At 45.2% G+C, this 19,825-nt stretch overlaps 2 protein-coding genes and 1 long non-coding RNA gene across 3 annotated transcripts; 2 read left to right on the forward strand and 1 right to left on the reverse strand.

Moving 5' to 3' along the window:
* Positions 1–2,046: 2,046 nt before the first annotated feature.
* On the forward strand, positions 2,047–3,799 carry LOC107276346 (uncharacterized). The gene has a single exon (XM_015774731.3). It carries the CDS (start codon positions 2,133–2,135, stop codon positions 3,633–3,635), a length of 1,503 nt encoding a protein of 500 aa, XP_015630217.1. The 5' UTR covers positions 2,047–2,132; the 3' UTR covers positions 3,636–3,799.
* A 500-nt stretch (positions 3,800–4,299) lies between these two features.
* On the reverse strand, positions 4,300–7,484 carry LOC107280241 (uncharacterized). Its single transcript, XR_003241183.2, has 2 exons — positions 6,510–7,484; positions 4,300–4,873 (listed from the first exon to the last, which is right to left on the reverse strand). It is a non-coding gene; the product is annotated as an uncharacterized lncRNA (long non-coding RNA).
* A 1,491-nt stretch (positions 7,485–8,975) lies between these two features.
* On the forward strand, positions 8,976–14,016 carry LOC4333350 (mediator of RNA polymerase II transcription subunit 15). Its single transcript, XM_015777124.3, has 3 exons — positions 8,976–10,457; positions 12,447–12,619; positions 12,921–14,016. Exons 1-3 carry the CDS (start codon positions 9,065–9,067, stop codon positions 13,749–13,751), a joined length of 2,397 nt encoding a protein of 798 aa, XP_015632610.1. The 5' UTR covers positions 8,976–9,064; the 3' UTR covers positions 13,752–14,016.
* The last annotated feature ends 5,809 nt before the right edge of the window (positions 14,017–19,825 follow it).

Raw genomic sequence — 19,825 nt, forward strand, 5'->3', positions numbered from 1 at the left:
GCATCGTGGGCTGGATTAGAGCGAGCGACTGATGTGTAACACTGAAATTTTCGAATATAAAACTTTAGAATAACTAAAAACCTTTTTCAAAATTTGAATAATGCTGATATTCACTGGATTTTCCTTTTTCTCTTCCTATTGTGCTAGTGCCAAAAATTAAAATAAATAAATTCAAAAGAAATTAAATCCAAATTTTAAGTTCAAATATTAAATTCAAACGTCATTTATTAAAGCACCCGTTATTTAAATTAAAATCCTTTAGGGAAATATTATACAGATAAAAACAAAACTAGTTTCAAAGTCTAAACCACACCTTGTCCAAACCCTTAGCCTATCTCTAGTCTAGCCGAGCACCCTTATCTTCTTCCTCCATTTAGGCCGGCCCATCTAGCAGCCCAACCTACCGGTGGGCCTGCTCTGTCTCGGCCCAGCCTACCAAGCCAGCCTGGCGAGCTGCGAGATGAGCCAACCCGGCCAGCCACCGTCGTCCTTCCGCCGCTGTCGCGCTGCCGGAGTCCGGGGTGCCGCTGCCGACGGAATCTACCCAACCCGTTGTACCTCGCCACCGCCGCCACGCGCCCTTGCGAACGGTAGATGACCGTCCCTCCACCTTTTCCCCTGGCCGACTCGCCATGCCGCGTCTCGACGGCGTCCATCTTGCTGCACCAGGAGCACATACGGCAGCGCAGGAACCGTGCCGCATCACCTGCCACACGAAACATCAATTTGGCATAAAAAGATCAACCACACGAAAGTACGAAACTGCTGCTAATGATAAGATTAGTGTCACTGTAGCATACGCACATTATTCTGCAGCCTATCTTCTCCTTACACAATACAGTTTCAGGTGCAGGTTGGTTATCTGAAGACAAAGTCGGTGCTGATAAGGTAGGTTGCAGTGAGCAAGGCCTCATCCGAAAAGCGAACGAGAAGAGTTAGCCAAGTCTCTACAATGTTGCAATGTGCATGTGGGAACACAAACGATGTGCAATGCCAAGTTTCAGAATGAATTTTTGCAACCTTCAAGTCAACATCAAACCAATCAGTCTGATTGAGCAGATTTTATTATTTGGATATCGTTGAACATATGATTGAAACTGAATGAACAAATGCTCCAGTCTTCAAGAGAACGATATACCCATGTGAATCTGTTAAAATCATCAATAACAATATGTTTGCCCCTTTCTGTTTTATTGTCCACTGAAGTAAACAGTCAGTCAATTACGCCTGTGTCCCGGTAGCACAACAGTGTCTTGTTTGAAAATACTGTAAGCAACTCATCAGAGATCCAGGAATTAGCATCAGAGAAGGTATGCTGCAGATGTGTACGGAGAAAATGCTCTTAACATCTACTACTAAATACTAATACCTCAAGGCATGCTGCAGTCAGCCTTGACATCTTGACAAAGTTACTAGCAGCCTTGCAAAACTTCAGTGAGTGAACAGATTCTGAAAAAAAAAAATCAGCAAAAGGTGGAGTTATTGGGACAAGTTCAAGGAATGGATGATCTTCATTCTGTACATTTGCAATTTGAAGATCAATTCCTTTCTTTTCCACAAGTTTCTGCATTTTCACCTCCCTGTTTCATTTCTTCAGTCCCAATTCAAATTGATGCAGCAGCTGGCATTCGGTCAGAGACTGCAATTCAAGACATTGGCACTTATTGATAAATAGATTACTCTATTTATCTTAGTAACATCCAAATTCAGAAAACAAAAAAGACACTGCTCCTTCAGTTTGATTGCCTTCCAAAATTAACAATACTTTGCCCATCATTTTCTTCTTCTTACAAAAAAATTCCTTCAAAAATAAGAATGAGTAGGACAAGCAACAGTTTAAATTTCTGATCGAATTATAAAACTGATCAAAACAAGTTCCAAATCAAGCTCGAAACACTAGTTATCTGAAAAAACTATCACAAAAAAGAAGCCCCGCTGCTCGCGCGGGAGCACGCGTGAGACATACGCTGTCTCACGCTGACGTCGGCGCGTCCAATAAATTCAAATCCCACCTTACTGGAAATATCCCACGCGCGCATCCTCCACTCATCTCCTCTCGACCAAGATTTCCCCCAAAACCCTAGAAATCCCCAGGCGGCGGCGCGGCGCGCGATCGGGGGATCGAGCCGGCGATGGCGGGCGCGGATGGGCTCCTTCCCGGCCTCAGGTTCGACCCTAGCGACGACGAGCTCGTCTCCCGCTACCTTCTCCGGCGCATCCAGCAGAAGCCCCTCCCGCTCGACGGCGTCATCGTGGATGCCGATCCCCTGAGCGTGCCGCCATGGACGCTTCTCGCGGATCACACCCGAGGCGACGAGGCCTTCTTCTTCGCGGAGGCACGCGCCAAGAATGGCAAGGGCAAGCGACAGAAGCGAACCGTGGAGGGCGGAGGGTTCTGGCAGGGGCAGAGGATGGCCGTGGATGGCGAGCGGCTGGTCGTCCCAGGCGACGATGGAGGCGGCGGCGGCGACGAAGGCCTGGAGATCACGTGGCGCAAGTATGTGTTGAGCTTCTTCGCCGAGGGTGAACGGGGCAGCTCGGGCTGGGTTATGCACGAGTACGCCGTGACGTCGCCGGCTGACCTCGCCTCGTCGCAGCTCCGGCTGTACCGCGTCAGGTTCAGCGGCCACGGCAAGAAGCGCAAGAGGGAGCCGCAGTGTCTGGACTCCCACGACGACGACGACGGCGGGGATCAAGAAAGCGCGACTCACCGGCGCGCCGTGGCTGAGACCACTCTGTTCGACGGATACGTGCCTCGTCCTGCAGCCGACGGCACCGACCAGGGCACCTATGGCGTGATCGACGGCGAATCTTCGCTGGCGTCACATTGTCTTCCCGATCAGATCGTTCCCCCAGCAGAAGAAGCTGATGCCACTGCTGGTGTAGAGAATCCTCTGCTCGATGAGGAGCGCTGGTCACCACCACAGCCCGCTCTGGTGAAGCAGAACTCCTACGACCTAATGGCCATTTCGTCACTGCTGTTTTCTGATCTTCCCGACAGAATCGATGACGATGACCTGTCTGTGTCGCAAACAGAGGGCACCGAGCTGTCCGAGCAGGGCTCCTCCGGCGTGATCGACGACGATTATTGGCGGGTGTTCCATGGACTTTCCGACCTGATCGCGCTGCCAGCAGAGGAAGCCGATGCCACCGGTGGTGCAGAGAGAGAAGAGATCGCTCTGCTCGACGAGGAGCGCTGCCCGCAACCACAGCCCGCTCCTCCTACTGCAGCTCTAGTGCCACCACTGCAGGGCCAGAGCTCCTACGACTTGATGGCTGATTCGTCACTGTTATTTGCTGATCTTCCTGGGAGCATCGATGACGATGAGCTGCAGCGATCTCTGCGTGCGTCGGACATGCCTGACCAGTTCTTGGCGCAGACAGAGGAAGCCGGTGCCGGTGGTGGTGGTGGCGCAGCGGCAGCGCTGAACAAGCAGAGCAACTCCTCACCGTTGGGCGTCGAGGTGCCGATGGCGTTGTCTGATCTTGAGTCCCCAGAGAGCATGCCTTTGTCTGATCTAGAGTTCCCAGAGAGCATCGATGAAGTGCTTAGTTACATTGACTTCACCACGGATGATACGAGCTGCCTCGATTTCGACATGGACGAGCTGTTTTCCGACATGCCAGCAGACTAGCGCCCTGCAGAGAGCAAGTGATCAACGCTGACATTGTCCTCTTAGGAAGAGATCAGAGCAAGTGATCAACGCTGACATTGTCCTCTTAGGAAGATATCAGTTCTTCTTCCTCTGTAGCGCAGTACTGCAGTCTGTGCAGCGGCCAGAAGTTTAGGAGTTTTGTGTTTCTACCCTGGAATTACATGTATTTATTAGTTCATTGGTTCAATTGAATGTAACATGTGATTTATTAGTTGAGGTTGCTGTTGATTTCTATGAATTCAATGTAAGTAATAACATCCATGTACAATGAGTGGTGCACATTCAATAAAGCTCTGTCATTCAAATTCAGAACAGAGTACATTAGTTTATACTGAAAGTCTGAAACTCTGGTTTTGTTTTCTTCTCTGCTTCCTTTTCAGTTTGCACACACTGTATGGATAAAAAACGACCAAATGTTGTGATCCTTCAGGACACAGCATGGATGTAATCTTTAACAAATTGACAACAGGCTCCAAAAAGAGCATTCTCAGATTCACCATGACTAATGCTTATAAAACATGCACCGTTGTTACTGAATTATTGACTGGAGTGATACACGCACCAAAAGGCTCATCCTCACACATCACAGGCATTTTGGCCTCAATGGATGACATATGAATAAATGATACGATTTCAGAGAATATAGAACAAACATTCATACCACATCCTTTTTTATTTGCACTGTGAATGTCACCTACATGAGTGCCACCGACACCCTAGCACTTTTCTTGCATACAGTTATAGAACCAACATGCTAGGAGCTACAAAACAGAGCTGCAGTTCCCCTAACTTATGTCAGTACTAGGATGTATACTGACAAGTACGTCCTACATGATATTTACATTTACTGAAGATTGTACAAAACAAAAACATGGAGCATCTTCAAGAATTTGCAACAACTTTGTTGGCTCCAATGCAACACGATACAACGATGCTGCAAAACTGATTAATGGAATGATTCCTTCAAAACTGATTAACAGCAAACTGAGGTCCTGTGGAAGTGCTTGTTCTTGAAAAAGAGTGAGCAAAAGTCTTGTAGATCCTAGCCAGATGACTATCCTCCCATCATCTAATGCCAGCAGCGCTTTACATTGTACTGGGATACTCTCCAGTTGACCTCTTGTATCTTACTAGCAGCACTGTGTCGAGTGACTTCCACCTTCCACCAAGTTTAATCTCATCATCTTTTGCAAGCTGAAGTATTTCCTGCAATTAAACTAATATAAAGCCAAATTGAGGGTAAGACAGTAGACAAAAAAAAAAGTTAGTATTTGAACAAACTGAACTAGGGCAGAATAAGCCACACCCCCAATAATTCAATTCACTGATAAAACTGAAGAATGTGGTTCATCTTGCTCACTTTGTGGTATCATGGAGGATGAGACTATGATCCATTTAGCCAAAGTGTGTCAATTCTTTATTCATACATGGAATCGTATACTCATAAGTTGGCCTTGATGGAAACATCCAATTGGCACAATCTGTCTAACAAAGATTGGTGGTATGCACTGGGAAGGGATCAATGCAAAGAAGATATAAGATTAATGCATGGATACCTAATTAGGACCTGACAGAATGTATAGCAGGGAAGGGAACGAATAATGTTTCAACAAGAATCAAGAACTGACATGCAAGTGGCACATATTATCAGGGAGGAGATTAGCCCAGGGGGAATTCAACCAGGAATAGATAGTTCTAGCTGTTGTTTTCTTAGTTGTTGCATTCGTTTCTTCCAAATTTTGGCTGAGAACATGTATGTATATTTCTTGTATATTTCTTTCTGTTTTTCTCAATTGAATAGACAGATCTCCTGCCCTTCTTTTATTAAAAAAAATCACACTCATGATTTCCAACAAAATCAGTAGCACAGTACCAATGGGCATCAGCAGAGTAGTTAATATTGAACTAATCTAAAATGGCCAGATTCAAGTACTCAACAGATCAAAAAGGGTTTATTATGCATGAGATTACCAAATTCAACATTACTAGCGCACAATATAGCAAGGCCAGGTTGTCCTATGGTAAGCTGAGAGGGAAGGGGATGATAACTGCTGGAGAGCGCCGGTGTTGGGGCCATTACTGGAAACCTGCCGGAGACCTTGAAGAGGACTGCGCCACCGGAGACCTGCTTCTAGTCAGTGCCGGTTCTTGGATATAATACTTATGCACAGAGTCCTATAGGTCCTAGCCAGATGACTATTCTGTCATCAATCATATAATTCTAGCAGTGGCTACTCAATCTCTAGTTAGCCTCGTGTCCCTTGCCAGCAGCACTTGTGCAGAGTGACTTCCACCAATCTCCTCATCTTTTGAAAACTTTACTCTATATAATTAAACAAACATAAAAGCAAATTGAGGGTAAGCAATTAGACAGAAACAATGTTATTAGTTACCAGAATGAATTGAACATCTCAGGCAGAAGAGGCCACACTCCACTAGTTCAATTCAACGATAAAACTAGGGTTAACTAAGGAATTACAGTTAACAGTTATAGTAGATAGTACTTTCAGGTTTCAACATTGTCAGTACCAATTAGCACCTCATCGGTATTGAAGTAATTTAGACACTACTCCGTTTCATAATATAAGTCATTCTAGCATTTGTTTCATAATGTAAGTCATTCTAGCATTTTCTACATTCATATTAATATACTTAGCTAGATTCATTAACATCAATATGAATGTAGAAAATGCTAGAATGACTTACATTATGAAACGGAGGGAGTACCAAATTTAATAGAGACAATAATAAATATTCAAAACTGAGAGAATAAGGAGGAACTAGCTAGTGCATCATCGAGGAAGAGGCCAGGCTCTCCCATGGTAATAAGCTGGAATTGAAGGGGGAGGCTACCTTGCAGTTGCAGAGAGCAATTTCTTTCTCCTCTCTATACACTTCTCCCCTACTTCCCCTATCAGCCATTGCCGCCGACGAAGAAGCTTCGGTTGGGTGGTAGAGCGGGGCGGAGTGGGGGGCGGCGACGGGCTTACGGCGGCGCGGCGGATCCTCGCGACCACGTACGGCTTCGTCTTGACGGCGGCGACGACGCGGAACCGGTCGCCGCCGACGCACCCCACCTCGCCGGCCGCCACCCCGCCTCCCACTCCGCCGCGGCGCCGCCGCCCGCCGGAGTACACGACGCCGAACCTGGAGCCGCGTGTGCACCATGGTCCGGTACCTGAACTCGAACGCCTGGAGCTGCACCGTCGCGCCGGGGAAGACCACTGACGGGAACAGCACGATGGGGATCTCCGCCGCCTGCTCCTGCCGCGGCGCCCTCGTCCACGCAGCCGTGCAGGTTGCTGCCATGGATTGTTAGTTGAGATGATCACATCTTTCATTGTTAGAGATAAAATAGCATGTCTATCCCTTTTCCATATATATCATATCAGTTATCCCCAGCTCCTAGGTTTTTTCTCCAGCTATGATCAATGATTCAAACGAGTATACTTTGTCCGATCCACAGGTCTGAATATTCCATCCGCAGAGAATTCTGAGACGACGACTACGAAGAAGAAGAACCGATGATGCTGCGGTTGATGGGCCTTGCAAAGCTAGATGGAACTTGTAGAGTCTTGAGCGCCGTGTTCTCCTCCTCCTCCGCGGCGGCGGGGGCGGGCTGCGTCGAGCTCCCGTCCGCGTGCGGCTGCGACTCGGCGGGCGGCGGAGCCAAGCGGAGGGCGCCAGCCTCGTCGTCGACGTCTTTCAGGTGCGCAGCGGTGCGAAGCCGGCGGGGCGGGGCGGGGCGGAGCGGGGGGTGGACGGCAGCGCGAAGCCGACGCGACGGACTGGGGCCGCGACGGGCGGACGTGCGGGTGGAGTCTTCTTGAGGTGGTAGTCCCCGGCACCAGGGGTGCCGGACGCAGGATAAAAATTGACTGGGGGCATCTGTGGTATGTAAATTATCTAACTTAACTTTATAACTTATATATAGCAAGTTAGAAAACCCAAGTAAATTCACTTATTTTGCAGATCCTACATAAAAATGACTATGACATATTATATTACTCCAAGGAAGCTTGTCTGAATCAGTACTTCAGTAGGTTGAGGGGCTTGAGGCATTGCAAAATTTTGTCTAGTTATTGGTTTTGATGCATTTACACTAGATTCCTTCCATTAGTGTTCATTATTGCTGTTGTTTTTTATTACAAATATATGTCATTATCTTTTCCTACCAAATCATTGATGAGATGTTGCATTACGATATTAGTGCTACCACAAACTAGAGGAGTACGGCTCAAAATTTTGAAAGACAAAATTGCTAATGTAAACATAAAAACATACCGTGGCTACTTACCAAGGGCAACTAGAGAGGGTTTCAGGCTGCAGGTGCACCGGGTGAGGCTTGCCGACATGGCCGCATGGGCCGTGGCCATAGCCCATAGAGACTGTCCACGACTTGCGGCGTGACGCGATTGGCACGGGAGATGCATTGTTGGGCAGATAGCGATGGAAGGACGCCGACATCCCGCCATCCGTGGCTCTCGTGAAGCCTCCAGGCAGTGGTCGCGACGGCCTCCTTCGGCGCCGGCACTTGCAGGCTGTGGGAAACGGCGAACTGCGGGAAGCACCAGATTTTGATGGCCTCAATAGCTCCGGTAATTACGATTTGTAGATTGGGATCCAGGGAAGGGGAGCGGACGGTTCGAGTCCTCAATACTGTCCTCACCGCACGCACAAAGATTGCAAAGGAAGGAAACCAGAAGAGTGGGGGCCTTCTTGTCAGGTGCAGTGGGGGCCTATTGGTAATATGATTAGGGGTATGTGTAATATATGTAAAATTTGAGTGGGGTCCAGGGCCCCCACTGCTAATACGCTAAATCCGTCTCTGCCCGGGCACAGCCGTGACCGTGGCCGGAGAGGGGAGATGGGGAGATGGGGAGAGGGGAGGAAGAAGAGGTAGGGGGGAGTGACATGTGGAGCCCACGTGGACCCCCACCATTTTTTTTATTACTTTGTGTCTAAAACTGACATGTGGGTCCCACGGGGTTTAATATTTTTCATATTGAGTTGCCACGTCACCGCCACGTCAATGCCACGTGGGATGAAGACATAGTCAAAAGAGCCATGTAGGCGCCACATCGGCCAAAACCACCCTCCATACTGCCGAGGGATCTCGTTTGTCTGGTTTTCGTAAGTTGAGGGACGGGTCGTATCCGGTTTTACGGTTAAGGGATGAAAATCGGACTGACCGACAAATAGAGGGACCTAAAGTGAACTTATTCCAAAGAGAAAAGCCCAAGTAAATCACTGCGCAGTCCGAGTCCGAGCCCAACTAAACCACGTTCTAATCTCTCCTCCTCCGAGTCTTTTCGGTTTGGCTCGATCCGCTTTGCCGCAACACGAGAGAGGAAGGAATCCCTCACGCCGTTCTCGTCTCGCCGTCGGCGCGGCGTGACGGCGTCGCGATGGACCCCGCCGCCGCTGCCGCCGCCGGCGGCGGCGCCGGTCCAAAATCTGATGCGGCCCCTTCCGCACCGGCGCTGCACGGCCTGCCGGTGGAGATGACGACGGGGGAGATGGAGGCCGCCATCGCCGCCCTCCCCGCGAAGAAGGAGGCGCTGCGCGAGGCCTTCGACGTCCTCGCCGCCTGCTCGCCCTTCCCGCTCCCCTTCGCCTGGGGCGACCTCGACTCCTACATCTCCTCGCTCCAGTCGTCGATCGACCGGCGGTTCGGCCAGCTCCGGGTCCTCGAGGCGGCCCGCCCCGCGCTTGCAGGTCCCGCCGCCGCCTCCACAAGCGACGGCGAGAAGGGCGGGAAGCAGGAAGAGGACAGCGACGAGGAGGAGAAAGAGGAGGAGGAGGAAGAGGTTGAGGAGGAAGAAGTTGAGGAAGAGGAGGAGATTGAGGAGGAAGAGGTCGAGGAGGAGATTGAGGAGGAAGAAGAGGAGATTGAGGAGGAGGAAGAGGAAGTCAGAGAAGAGGTTCAGGAGGCCGGGGAGGAGGTCGACGAGGAGCAGCAGGGAGCCAACGAGGAGATGCAGAAGTCCAAAGAAGATGCTGATGAGTCTTCCAAGAGTGCGATTCCAGTGCAGAAACAGGAAGAGGATGAGGCAGAGAAGGAGATAATTGAGGCCAAAGATGAGGAGCAACATGGGGACAAGCTGGCCTCTCAAGAACACGACATTGGGGAGAATGGGGATGTGGATGCCCAAGGGGTTCAGCAGGTGGCTGACGGTGAGACAATGGAGGCCAAATCGGAGGAGCAAAATGAGGCTAAGGTGACATCTATGGAGCATGACATCGAGGAGGGCGACGAGAAAGCGTCTCGAGAACAAGGCAATCGAGCTCTTCCAAGTTGCAGCGATCATCTTAGGGGAGTGTGTGCTGGCATGGACGTCAGGGGGCTGTTGAAATTGGTGTGTAAGAACCAGAGCATTTGCCTCTGGCATGAGTACCCCGTGGTGATGCGCCATGCCCCAGATGCTGCTGCCCTTGTCCTCCAAGTCGTCCAGGGTTTCCTTCTCAGCAAGAAGATGAAGACCACCAAGGTTTGGGGTAACTGTGTTGGGCTGATTCGGTGCTTACCTGCAGTGAATGCCTCGCTGTCCTCAGACACAATGAAGCAGGCCAAGCAGCTGGCGAAGGATTGGAAGGAGATGATTGACAGCACTGGAAGCAGCAGGGACGTTTTGAACCTGTCCTCCTGGGGCCTCCTGTATTTTCTCATTTCTTACAACATTGTATCGGAGTTTTCTGTTGATGAGATCTTCTGTATCTTTGGTACTCTTTCACGCAAACAACAGAAAAAGAACTGCATCGAACTCTGCAAAGGTCTTGGGCTTGTCAATAGGATCACTGGTATGGATGACTCTCTCTTCACTCAAGGATCATATGCGTTCCTGCACTTTTGTGCTCAATGATAGTATGTTAATGCCATAAATTTTCATTGCCACCACTGAACAGTAAACATGTGCACTTCATATAATGCTGCTAGCCTTTATCTGGCACCCTGCAAACACTCATCGAAATGTGTAATTCTCTCTTTCAATTGCAGCCACTCTGTCCATGCACATTATGCTATAGTTTACAGTATTTCATCTAGGTCTGTTCGACCCATTTCATTACTGCCAAATTTCATAGCCACCACTGAACAGTGAACATGTGCACTGCATATAATGCTGCTAGCCTTTAAGATAATCATCAATAGTGAATCATCCAATAAGAGATGCATAGGTAGAGTACTCCTTTTCCTGGTAGCAAGAAATGTTGCATGCAAGCAGGTTGTGCTTGTATAGTAGTCGGAGTGAAACATGTCGAACTCATAGTGTAGTAAAAATAATCTTCTAATCTAATATCTGTTCACCATCGTTTAACCCAGAATATTCTCTTATGATAAAGCGTGGTTTTTTCACACTACAAAAGAGAATTTTGGGAGTACAATAAAAAAACTAAAACTGAAGGTCAACTGGTCAAATTCTACTATTCTGCTTCATCTTTTGCCACATTTTCAACATACCTCAGATGTTCAGGGGCAATTAATCATTGAATCCTATAGGAAAACCACTGCACAACATAGAGAACTAGATGGCACAACTCGATCTCTTGTATTTGCTTCTCTGTTCTGGCATATATCTCACTGCTTTTCATAACCAATTTAACCGTGGCTGCTGAACAATACCTGATTGATTATTAACTCTTCTAGTCTCCAACTCTTGTAATGTAACTGTATAGATGTTTATGATTTAAAATTAATTACTTAAACGATCAACATGAAAACATGTCTTAATGGACTGTTTTATTCAAAATGTACTGGCTGCACATTATTTGATTTCAAGATACATCAATTTTCATTTGGAGAAGCAGCTTGGAGTTCCCCAGGCAGTGGATCTCAATCATTGTGATCCTTATGCTGTGAGCCTGTGACTATATCATGTTGTACATTGAAAATCCACTTGAAATCTAGATTAAGCGTGGGTTTTGGTCGATAGCCTTTTTAAGCATGCGTTGTTTTTTTTTTTTAACTCTTGGGGAGGGATCGTTTCCTCCCCTGTTTTTTCTTCTTCTCTTCTTAAAGAAATGACACACAATTCTCTTGCGTGTTCAAGAAAAAAAAATCTAGATTAATAACTTGCTTATTTCATTTGAGTTCCTAATAAGCGTTATTTTTTGTGGTATTTGTTCGATGAATACATATAGATATGTTGAGCTTTTTAGGGATGTGTTCCTCTTCTGATGGTCTAAATCAGTCAATCATTTTGAACATCTTGAACCATTTTGCATATTCCATGTATCTCCAGGCATTGAAGGGCTATTGGCAGTATATACAAGTGACAGCTGACCAATAATTTGAACGATAAAATAAAAATCCTTTCTAATTGGCATGCTAGTCTTGAGAACAAAGTTTCAATTATTATTCACTTGCTTAGTTGCTCCACTTGTGCACCTTGAGGCCCTGTTTTTGCACGAGGTACTTTTTCCTGATTCACAGTAAAAAAAAATGTTAATTCCATAATGGAGTTTCTTCAGTGTTTGTAGACGCTGCGACCAAATGACATTTTTGTTTATTTGATAGACCTGTTAATATAAGCTCATGTAGGATAGTTTATCATCTGATATTGATACATCACAGATATACCTGGTAATTGCTTGGTGCAATGTATACTCTGTAGTAACTAGCTGATGAAATTTCAATTTTTGATACTATGATGCTGTGCTACTTGTAGTTAACTAGTTATTTCCTTTTTATATATACATTTCAACATAATTGTAGACATTTATCTCTTTGATAATTTTTATTTTGCTGGAGCAATGTCTGCTGACATTTTTCTTGTTGTCATGTTTTTGCAGACTTAATTGATTATTTGATTGGAAATGGTCAACAACTCGAAGCCTTACTGTTAACACAAGCTTTTAATTTGATAGACAAATATACTCCACTTTCTCTTCTGAAGGGATATGTTGAAAGGGCAAAACAGAATGCTCTGGATATAATTAATATGAATTCTCCACGCAAGTCTCTGGTATTGACTACTCCATAGGAAATGATTAAATGTTGGGGTAGTACTTTTCTAATTTATACTGCAACGTGATCTGGCACCGATCGATGTCATAAATCATAAGAGTAAATAGAAACTTGAAATATTGTTATGCATGGACTATTAGAGTGATCTTTTACCTTGCAAAAATTAAGAAATTGGAAATAAGACATTCTTGTAGTAGTAGTCTGGTAGATGTTTATGTTACAAAAATTTGTTCTCTCCTCGAGCTATTTATTTTTTGATGGTTTAAATATTTGATGATGGCACATTTACTTGTGAGCAGAGTCCACTTATAACGAAGGAGGTGGATAGTCTAATGGTTGCACAGAACATAGTTCAACAGCAGATCACTGATTTCAACGTGCGCAGTGGTATGCTGGCAGAAATGAAGAAATTATTAGATCAATATGCAACGAAGCGAAGTTCAGGGGATGCTTGTTCTGCCTCAACTTCAAATTCAGAGCAGCAGCAGCAGCAGCAGCAAAAGCATACAAACAAGAAGCGCAAGAGAGAGCAGCTCGAGCAGCAACAGCACAGGGGACAAGAGATCCAGCAGCAGAAGCAACAGATTAAACCACAAGGGAAGAAGGGGCAGCAGCAAACTAAGCCAGAACAGAAGAAGCAACAACAGCTAAACACAAATAAGCCTCAAGAGCAACAACAACAGCAGCAGCAGAAGCAACAAATTAAGCCGCAAGAGAAGATGGGGAAGGAGCAAACTAAGCCAGAAGAGCAGCAGCAGCAACAAAAGACAAATAGGCCTCAAGAACAACAGCATAAGAAGCCACAGAAAAAACAGCAGCAGCAACAACAACAACAGCAAAGTAAGCCACAAGAGAAACGCCCAAGGCCATGCACCACCAAGCTGCCAACACCATCTATCCCTGCTTCCATATCACCTATGGTTCCGCATATTGTGCAGGTTGATTCTGTTGGGCATTCACCATATGCTGCAATGCCTATATCTCACACTTATGCTGCCCAACTAGGTTGGCCTGGAAATCAGAGCGCTGCATTTGCACAAAATGTTGGAGTTTCTCAATTTATGGGTATGTTTAATCCCCAACAGCCTAATTATCCCTTCTACCGTCATCCACCGTTCTATCCCAGGTAGCACTTGCTGCAATGGGTTGTTGAGTAAACTAGAGAAAGATATAGATGCTTACAGGAGTTTTCCTCTTGAATTGTGTTGGCTCAATTGCCTCATGTTGTGTTGGACATTTATTTACATTAACATGTATATACAATTTTGGCCATTCTCTTTGTTGTAATAGCTTTTCAATAGTTCTGCCCTTTGAAGGTGCAGCTTGTCGATTTAACTGACAGTTGACATGCTCCTTGTTTCGTTTGTTATTTTAAGTGTGGACGTTTGAGGATTATATGCAAAGGCGTGGAGGTATGATGGTGCGGTTTCTGTTCAACATGTCTCGAAGCACAAATGAATTTCAGTTTAATGCTTTTGGAGGCAACTCCGTTTCGGACGTCCGAATGTTTGGGGAAAAATCGGGTGCTGACGTCAGCATGACATGACGTCAACGCCTGATTTACGTGAAAAACTATTTTAAACTGATTTTTCTCTTAAATTACTTATCCAAATCATGATTTGATTGCACCATTAAATTCGTTGCAATTAAATCTTCAAAACAAGACCACACATGGATATATTTTAACAAAATTTTTTTAGCTTATTATTGAATTATTTCTAAATGTTGCACGATGTTCCACCAGGTATATCGGAATTGTTTGACTAAATAGATCGAAAATGTTTCACTTGTTTAAATCGGGTGTTGTTTCACCTTATATAAAAATAATGTTTCAGCAAATAGCGAAATAATGTTTCAGTTCACTGCAACATTTAATCCATACATAGTGAAACATTATAAGTACACTACGTGAAATATTTTTTTGGGGAACAATAAATAAAACGAATTTCCTTAATAGGGGGTTTCTAAAATATGTGGGTTTTTTTTCAATGAAATATTTCAGTTCACTGCAACATTAGATCTATACATAGTAAAACATTGTGAGTACACTAGGTGAAATATTTTTGGTGGAACAAAAAAATAAACCAAATTCCCTTAATAGGGGGTTTCCAAAATATATGGGTGATTTGTTACAACGGCGCGTTCCATAATATCAAAATCCACTACAACATTTGATCCGTACATAGTGAAACATCGTAAGTACACTAGCTGAAACATCATAAAACTAATAGTTGAAACATCGAAAGAGATCATATGCAATATTCAAAAAAAAATATCAATAGAAAAGCTAAAATATTTTTTTATCGAAATATAATCATGTGTGATCTTGTTGTAAAGATTTAATTACAACGAATACAACAATGTGATTGGATCGTAGATTGGATAATTAGTTTAAGAGAAAAATCGTTTTAAAAGGAGCGGTAGGAGGCGCGGGCGCCACGAGGCGTCCGATTTTTTCCATGCCATCGGGCGCCCAACGCGCAGCATTCTCGAATGCTTTTGCGTTAAACTAGCTTGTGCATTCAATTTGATATTTATTATACTAATAAATATTCCACGTCTAACATTAATAGGCTCACGTGAGGGTAAAGTGTTAAAATAGTTGATTGAGCATCTTCCTCAATTATTAGCTTAAGTTTTTTTTATTTTGTTTAGTCGGTTCATGCAACTTAATAAGGGGTTCATATAGCTCCTAAATTGCTTCGTGGCAAGGATTTCCGCTTCCACTAAACTTACTTAGTAGCCCCTTATCTGTTTAATCCCCACCGGCCTTGTTAGCTGCTAGCTAGCGCGTGCGCGCCAGCAGCGAGCACCTCCCTAACTACTTTATAGTATTACCTCCCTAACTACTCTATAGTATTAGTTAACACCCACTTAACACTAATAACGAGTAATTATGGAAGATTCTCAAGATTTTTTTTCTTTTTTCGGGAGATTTTTTTACTAACAGATTGAAAATTTTTAAGTCAGATTTGAAAACTTTTGATTTAAGATTTAAATTTTAAAGTCAAATTTTGAAAACTTTCCACTCAGTTTTGAAAACTTTCAACTCGAGATTTGAAAACGTTCAACTCAGATTCAAAAACTTTCAAGTCCAGATTTGAAAGTTTAAAACTTTCAACTTGAGATTTGAAAACTTTTAACTCAGATTTGAAAACTTTCAACTCGAGATTTGAAAACTTTCAGGTCCAGATTTGAAAATTTTGAAAACTTTCAACTTGAGATTTGAAAATTTTCAACTCAAGATTTGAAAACTTTCGACTCGATTCAAAAACTTTCAAGTCCAGATTTGAAAGTTTTGAAAACTTTCAACTTGAGATTTGAAAACTTTCAACTCGAGATTTGAAAATTTTAAAGTTAAGATTTAAAAATTACTAGTAAACTAATCATTAGTAAAAATAGGAAACTAATCTATCCGTACGGCGGGAATAACAAACAGGGAAAAAAAAGGAAAAAAAAGAGAGAAACACAAGCGCTAGGGATGTCAATTTCCCCGACGGGGACGGGTACCCGCCGGGGACCCGACCCTACGGGGCCGGGGTCGGGGCTATATTTGGCCCCGCGGGTGCAGCGGGGCGGGGCCCCGAAAATATGCGGGGACGGGGGCGGGTCTAGGTTTCCACCCGCGGGTGACCCATGGGGACCCGGAAATATGGTACATGCGTAGATTGCAAATTAAAAATGTGGCCCAAACAAGCCCATGTTGTGAAATAACTTTTCCTATCCCATCTTATCTACCCCAGCCATACATACAGTTACGGAGCCATCCATCCAGATCGAGTCAATGACCTTTCAAATCAAAAGAATAAAAAAAGAAAGATACAGTCAACGAGTAGCGACTGCATCGGCGCTACCGCAGTCGTTGCAAGCTGCTGCGCCTCGTCAGCTCCCTGCGAGGCTGCGCCTCTGCCCAGGCCGGCTGCTGCGCCTCCGTCTCGGCCGCGGGTCGCCGGCCGTTGCACTTTCGCTGCGTCTCCGACTGCTGCAACTCCGCCGCGTGTCGCCGGCTGCTTCGCCTTTGTCTTCGTCGCGCGTCGCCGGCTTCTGCACCTCCGCCAAATCTCCGCGATGCTAGCCTTCTCGATGAGCCACTTCATCTTAGCTGCTACAATCCTGGTTTTGTCCTCTTTTCTCTATAGCTTGTGGGGCCTCGGTCGGGGTCGGGGACCCGTAGAGGTCGGGGGCGGGGGAAGCTTTTCACCCGAAGATGGTACCGGGGCCGGGGGCGGAGGATAAAGTCGGGGGTCGGGGCCAGGGCCGTTCCTGTCCAACCCGGCCCCGCCCCGCCCCGTTGCCATCCCTAACAAGCGCGTGCGTGCATGGGCCTTAGTGGGCCGGCGTGCACGCCGGCAACGCGTACGCATGAACAAATGTAGCAAGAAGAGACAAATATGCTATCATGCTAAATGTGTTATAGGAGAATTTGACTGGCCATAGAGCGGAACAAGCACCAAATCAAGCAAGTTGGCTGCGGAAATATAATGAGTAATGACATCCTTTCAGGTGCAGACCCAGGGTTTTGAAGTTGTGTATCGAAAATGTAACAGCCAAAAGCCTAATATCTACCATGCGCTAATTATTGAAATGAGCCACTAAACTTGCGTGAATTGGGCTTAGAAAGAGGACGTGACTCCCGCTCGGGCGGCCGATGGGAGGAGATTAAAATCGGGCGCTGACATAAGCATGACGTCAGCACCCGATTTACGTGCAAAACTACTTTAAACTGATTTTTCTCTTAAATTACTTATCCAAATCATGATCCGATTGCACCATTAAATTCGTTGCAATTAAATATTCAAAAGAAGACTACACATGGATATATTCCAACGAAAAAAAAAAGCTTATTATTGAATTATTTTTAAATGTTGCACAATATTCCACCAGGTATATTGGAATTGTTTCACTAAGTAGATCGAAAATGTTTCACTCGTTTAACTCGGGTGTTGTTTCACCTTATATAAAAATAATGTTTCAGCAAATACCGACAGAATGTTTCTGTTCACTGCAGCATTAGATCTATATATATAGTGAAACATTGTGAGTACACTAGGTAAAACATTTTTCGGTAGAACAAAAAATAAACCAAATTCTCTTAATAGGGGGTTTCCAAAATATGTGGGTTTTTTTTTTGCAATGGAATGTTTCGTTCACCGTAACATTAGATGTATACATAGTGAAACATTTCTTGTGGAACAAAAAATAAACCAAATTCCCTTAATAGAGAGTTTCCAAAATATGTGGGTTTTTTGTTGCAAAAGAGTATTTTAATTCACTACAACATTAGATTTATAAATAGTAAAATACTGTAAGTACACTAGGTGAAACATCTTTTGTAGAAAAAGAGGAGAGAGAGGTGGGTAGGCCCAACAGGTGCGCACGTGGAGGAGGGGCGCGCGGGGGGAGCGTCTGATCCGGCTCCCCCGCACCGGTCGCCCGACTTTAAGGATTTTCCTTAGAAAAGATGGTTTTTTTTATTTCTGTTTGGAATACGCCCTTCATTTCTTTTTTTTTTGGGTCCAATAACTGTGTATTCAATTGAAAACTTGGGTATCCTTTCGGAAGTAGGAATTCCACAGGATTTTCCACAAGATTCGTCCGGTCTAGCTAGGTGCTGAACTGGAAAGTTTATTTACCATGCATATCTCCTCTAAGCTAGCTGTTTGGTAGTGACGCCAAGTTTTGAACTAGGTAGACAGCGTTTAATCCCTTCCTACGGCCGTTCTGCAATAAGAGCAAGTTCAATAGTATAGCCAACTACTAGCTCCAATTTATCTACAGCTAATCTAATAGCTCATTCATACAATAGTTACATACTACACTATTAATACCTAGTCCCACCAGTCATACACACACTATATCTTGGAGCCCGTGCTACAGCTGGCTGTAAATCTGTAGCCCGCTACTATTCTCTCTCCTTATTTATCTTAAAATATATTTTCAGCTGGCTTATAGCCTGCTATTGTACCTGCTCTAAAGCGTATTGGGTTGGTTAGTAAGCATCATGAGCCTTTATAGGATGGCCCATTTTCACCAACAGAAGGCGGGTCATCGGTTTTCCACGTAAAACCGTCCGATTCACACAGAATGCATATCCGGTCTTTGTAGCAAACCGACCTAGTAAGAAGGATTGTGGTTCTGTTTTTTACGATACAACCGTCAGTCTCGTCTTTTTTACTATGGTTATGCTCCATGTAGGTAGATTAACTGAAGTTTCATATGTCCATCTACCTATTTATGACAACACTTTAGAAAGCAACGGTATAGTATGACTTAGTATTTACTCAACTTCGTACTTTTTTTAGGTTATTTCTTGATTAGCAGTTGTGATACGATAGCACCCCTAATAATAACATTAGTGTGAATAACTGCCATCATCATTATTTATTACACATCCTTGCACTATAAGCTAATTGAACCGACAATTGAATAGTTCACCAAGACATGGGGTCCACGATGCATGGTTTGATTCACTACTGCATTGCATATTTAATTTTTCTGTACAAGACCCTAGTATGTTGTAGACGAACCATAACTCCTGCACACAGAAATCATTTCGGGGCGAGTGGTTCAAGGGCAACATGTGAAGATTTATTTTTCCATGCGGCCTCTTAAAGGCCACATGCATGTGATTAACATGGAGAGCAAATGATCCTCAACCCCACTACAGCCACCCATCCTTATCCTCTCCCCACTCTCTCCTCACTTACATCTCCCTCCCCTACTCTCCTAGTCCCCCCCACCTTCTCCACTGCTCCCCTCCCTCTCTCTAACGTAACATCCCTGCTCAAATTGACCGGGAGCGGCAGCGACGACAGGAGTAGCCGTCGGATCCATCATCGACGATCGATCGTGCGAGGGTGGATCTAGCATCGATGACAGCGGGACTGGTGGATCCATCGTCGGCGACCACTGGGCAGGCAGATTCATCACTGACGACGGTGAGGCGGTGGATCCAATGCCGTTGACCGAATGGCGGGCGAATCTAGCACCTACGACCTTGGGTAAGTCATCGATCGGTTGGGAAGCCGAATTGGGTGGTCGGGAGGCCAGACCAGCCCCCATAAGGCGGCATGGCGGGAGGCTTCCCTCTCCTGCTTCATTGTGCCAGTGGCCATGGGATGGCCGGCATCGGCACGGGCGACCTCAGGAGGACGGGATCCGGTGCCTATTCTCCTCTACCTCTTCATCGTTGTCGTGTGCCCCG

The sequence above is a fragment of the Oryza sativa genome, chromosome 3, assembly GCF_034140825.1.
Source record: "Oryza sativa Japonica Group chromosome 3, ASM3414082v1".
NCBI lineage: Eukaryota > Viridiplantae > Streptophyta > Magnoliopsida > Poales > Poaceae > Oryza > Oryza sativa.

What these genes read in the sequence shown, in the direction of transcription:
- LOC107276346 (XM_015774731.3), top strand. Translation starts at nt 2,133, where the DNA reads ATGGCGGGCGCGGATGGGCTCCTTCCCGGCCTCAGGTTCGACCCTAGC.
- LOC4333350 (XM_015777124.3), top strand. Translation starts at nt 9,065, where the DNA reads ATGGACCCCGCCGCCGCTGCCGCCGCCGGCGGCGGCGCCGGTCCAAAA. An exon ending in GCTTGTCAATAGGATCACTG is followed by an intron (nt 10,458 to 12,446) that starts GTATGGATGACT and finishes ATGTTTTTGCAG; the next exon opens with ACTTAATTGATTATTTGATT. An exon ending in ATTCTCCACGCAAGTCTCTG is followed by an intron (nt 12,620 to 12,920) that starts GTATTGACTACT and finishes ACTTGTGAGCAG; the next exon opens with AGTCCACTTATAACGAAGGA.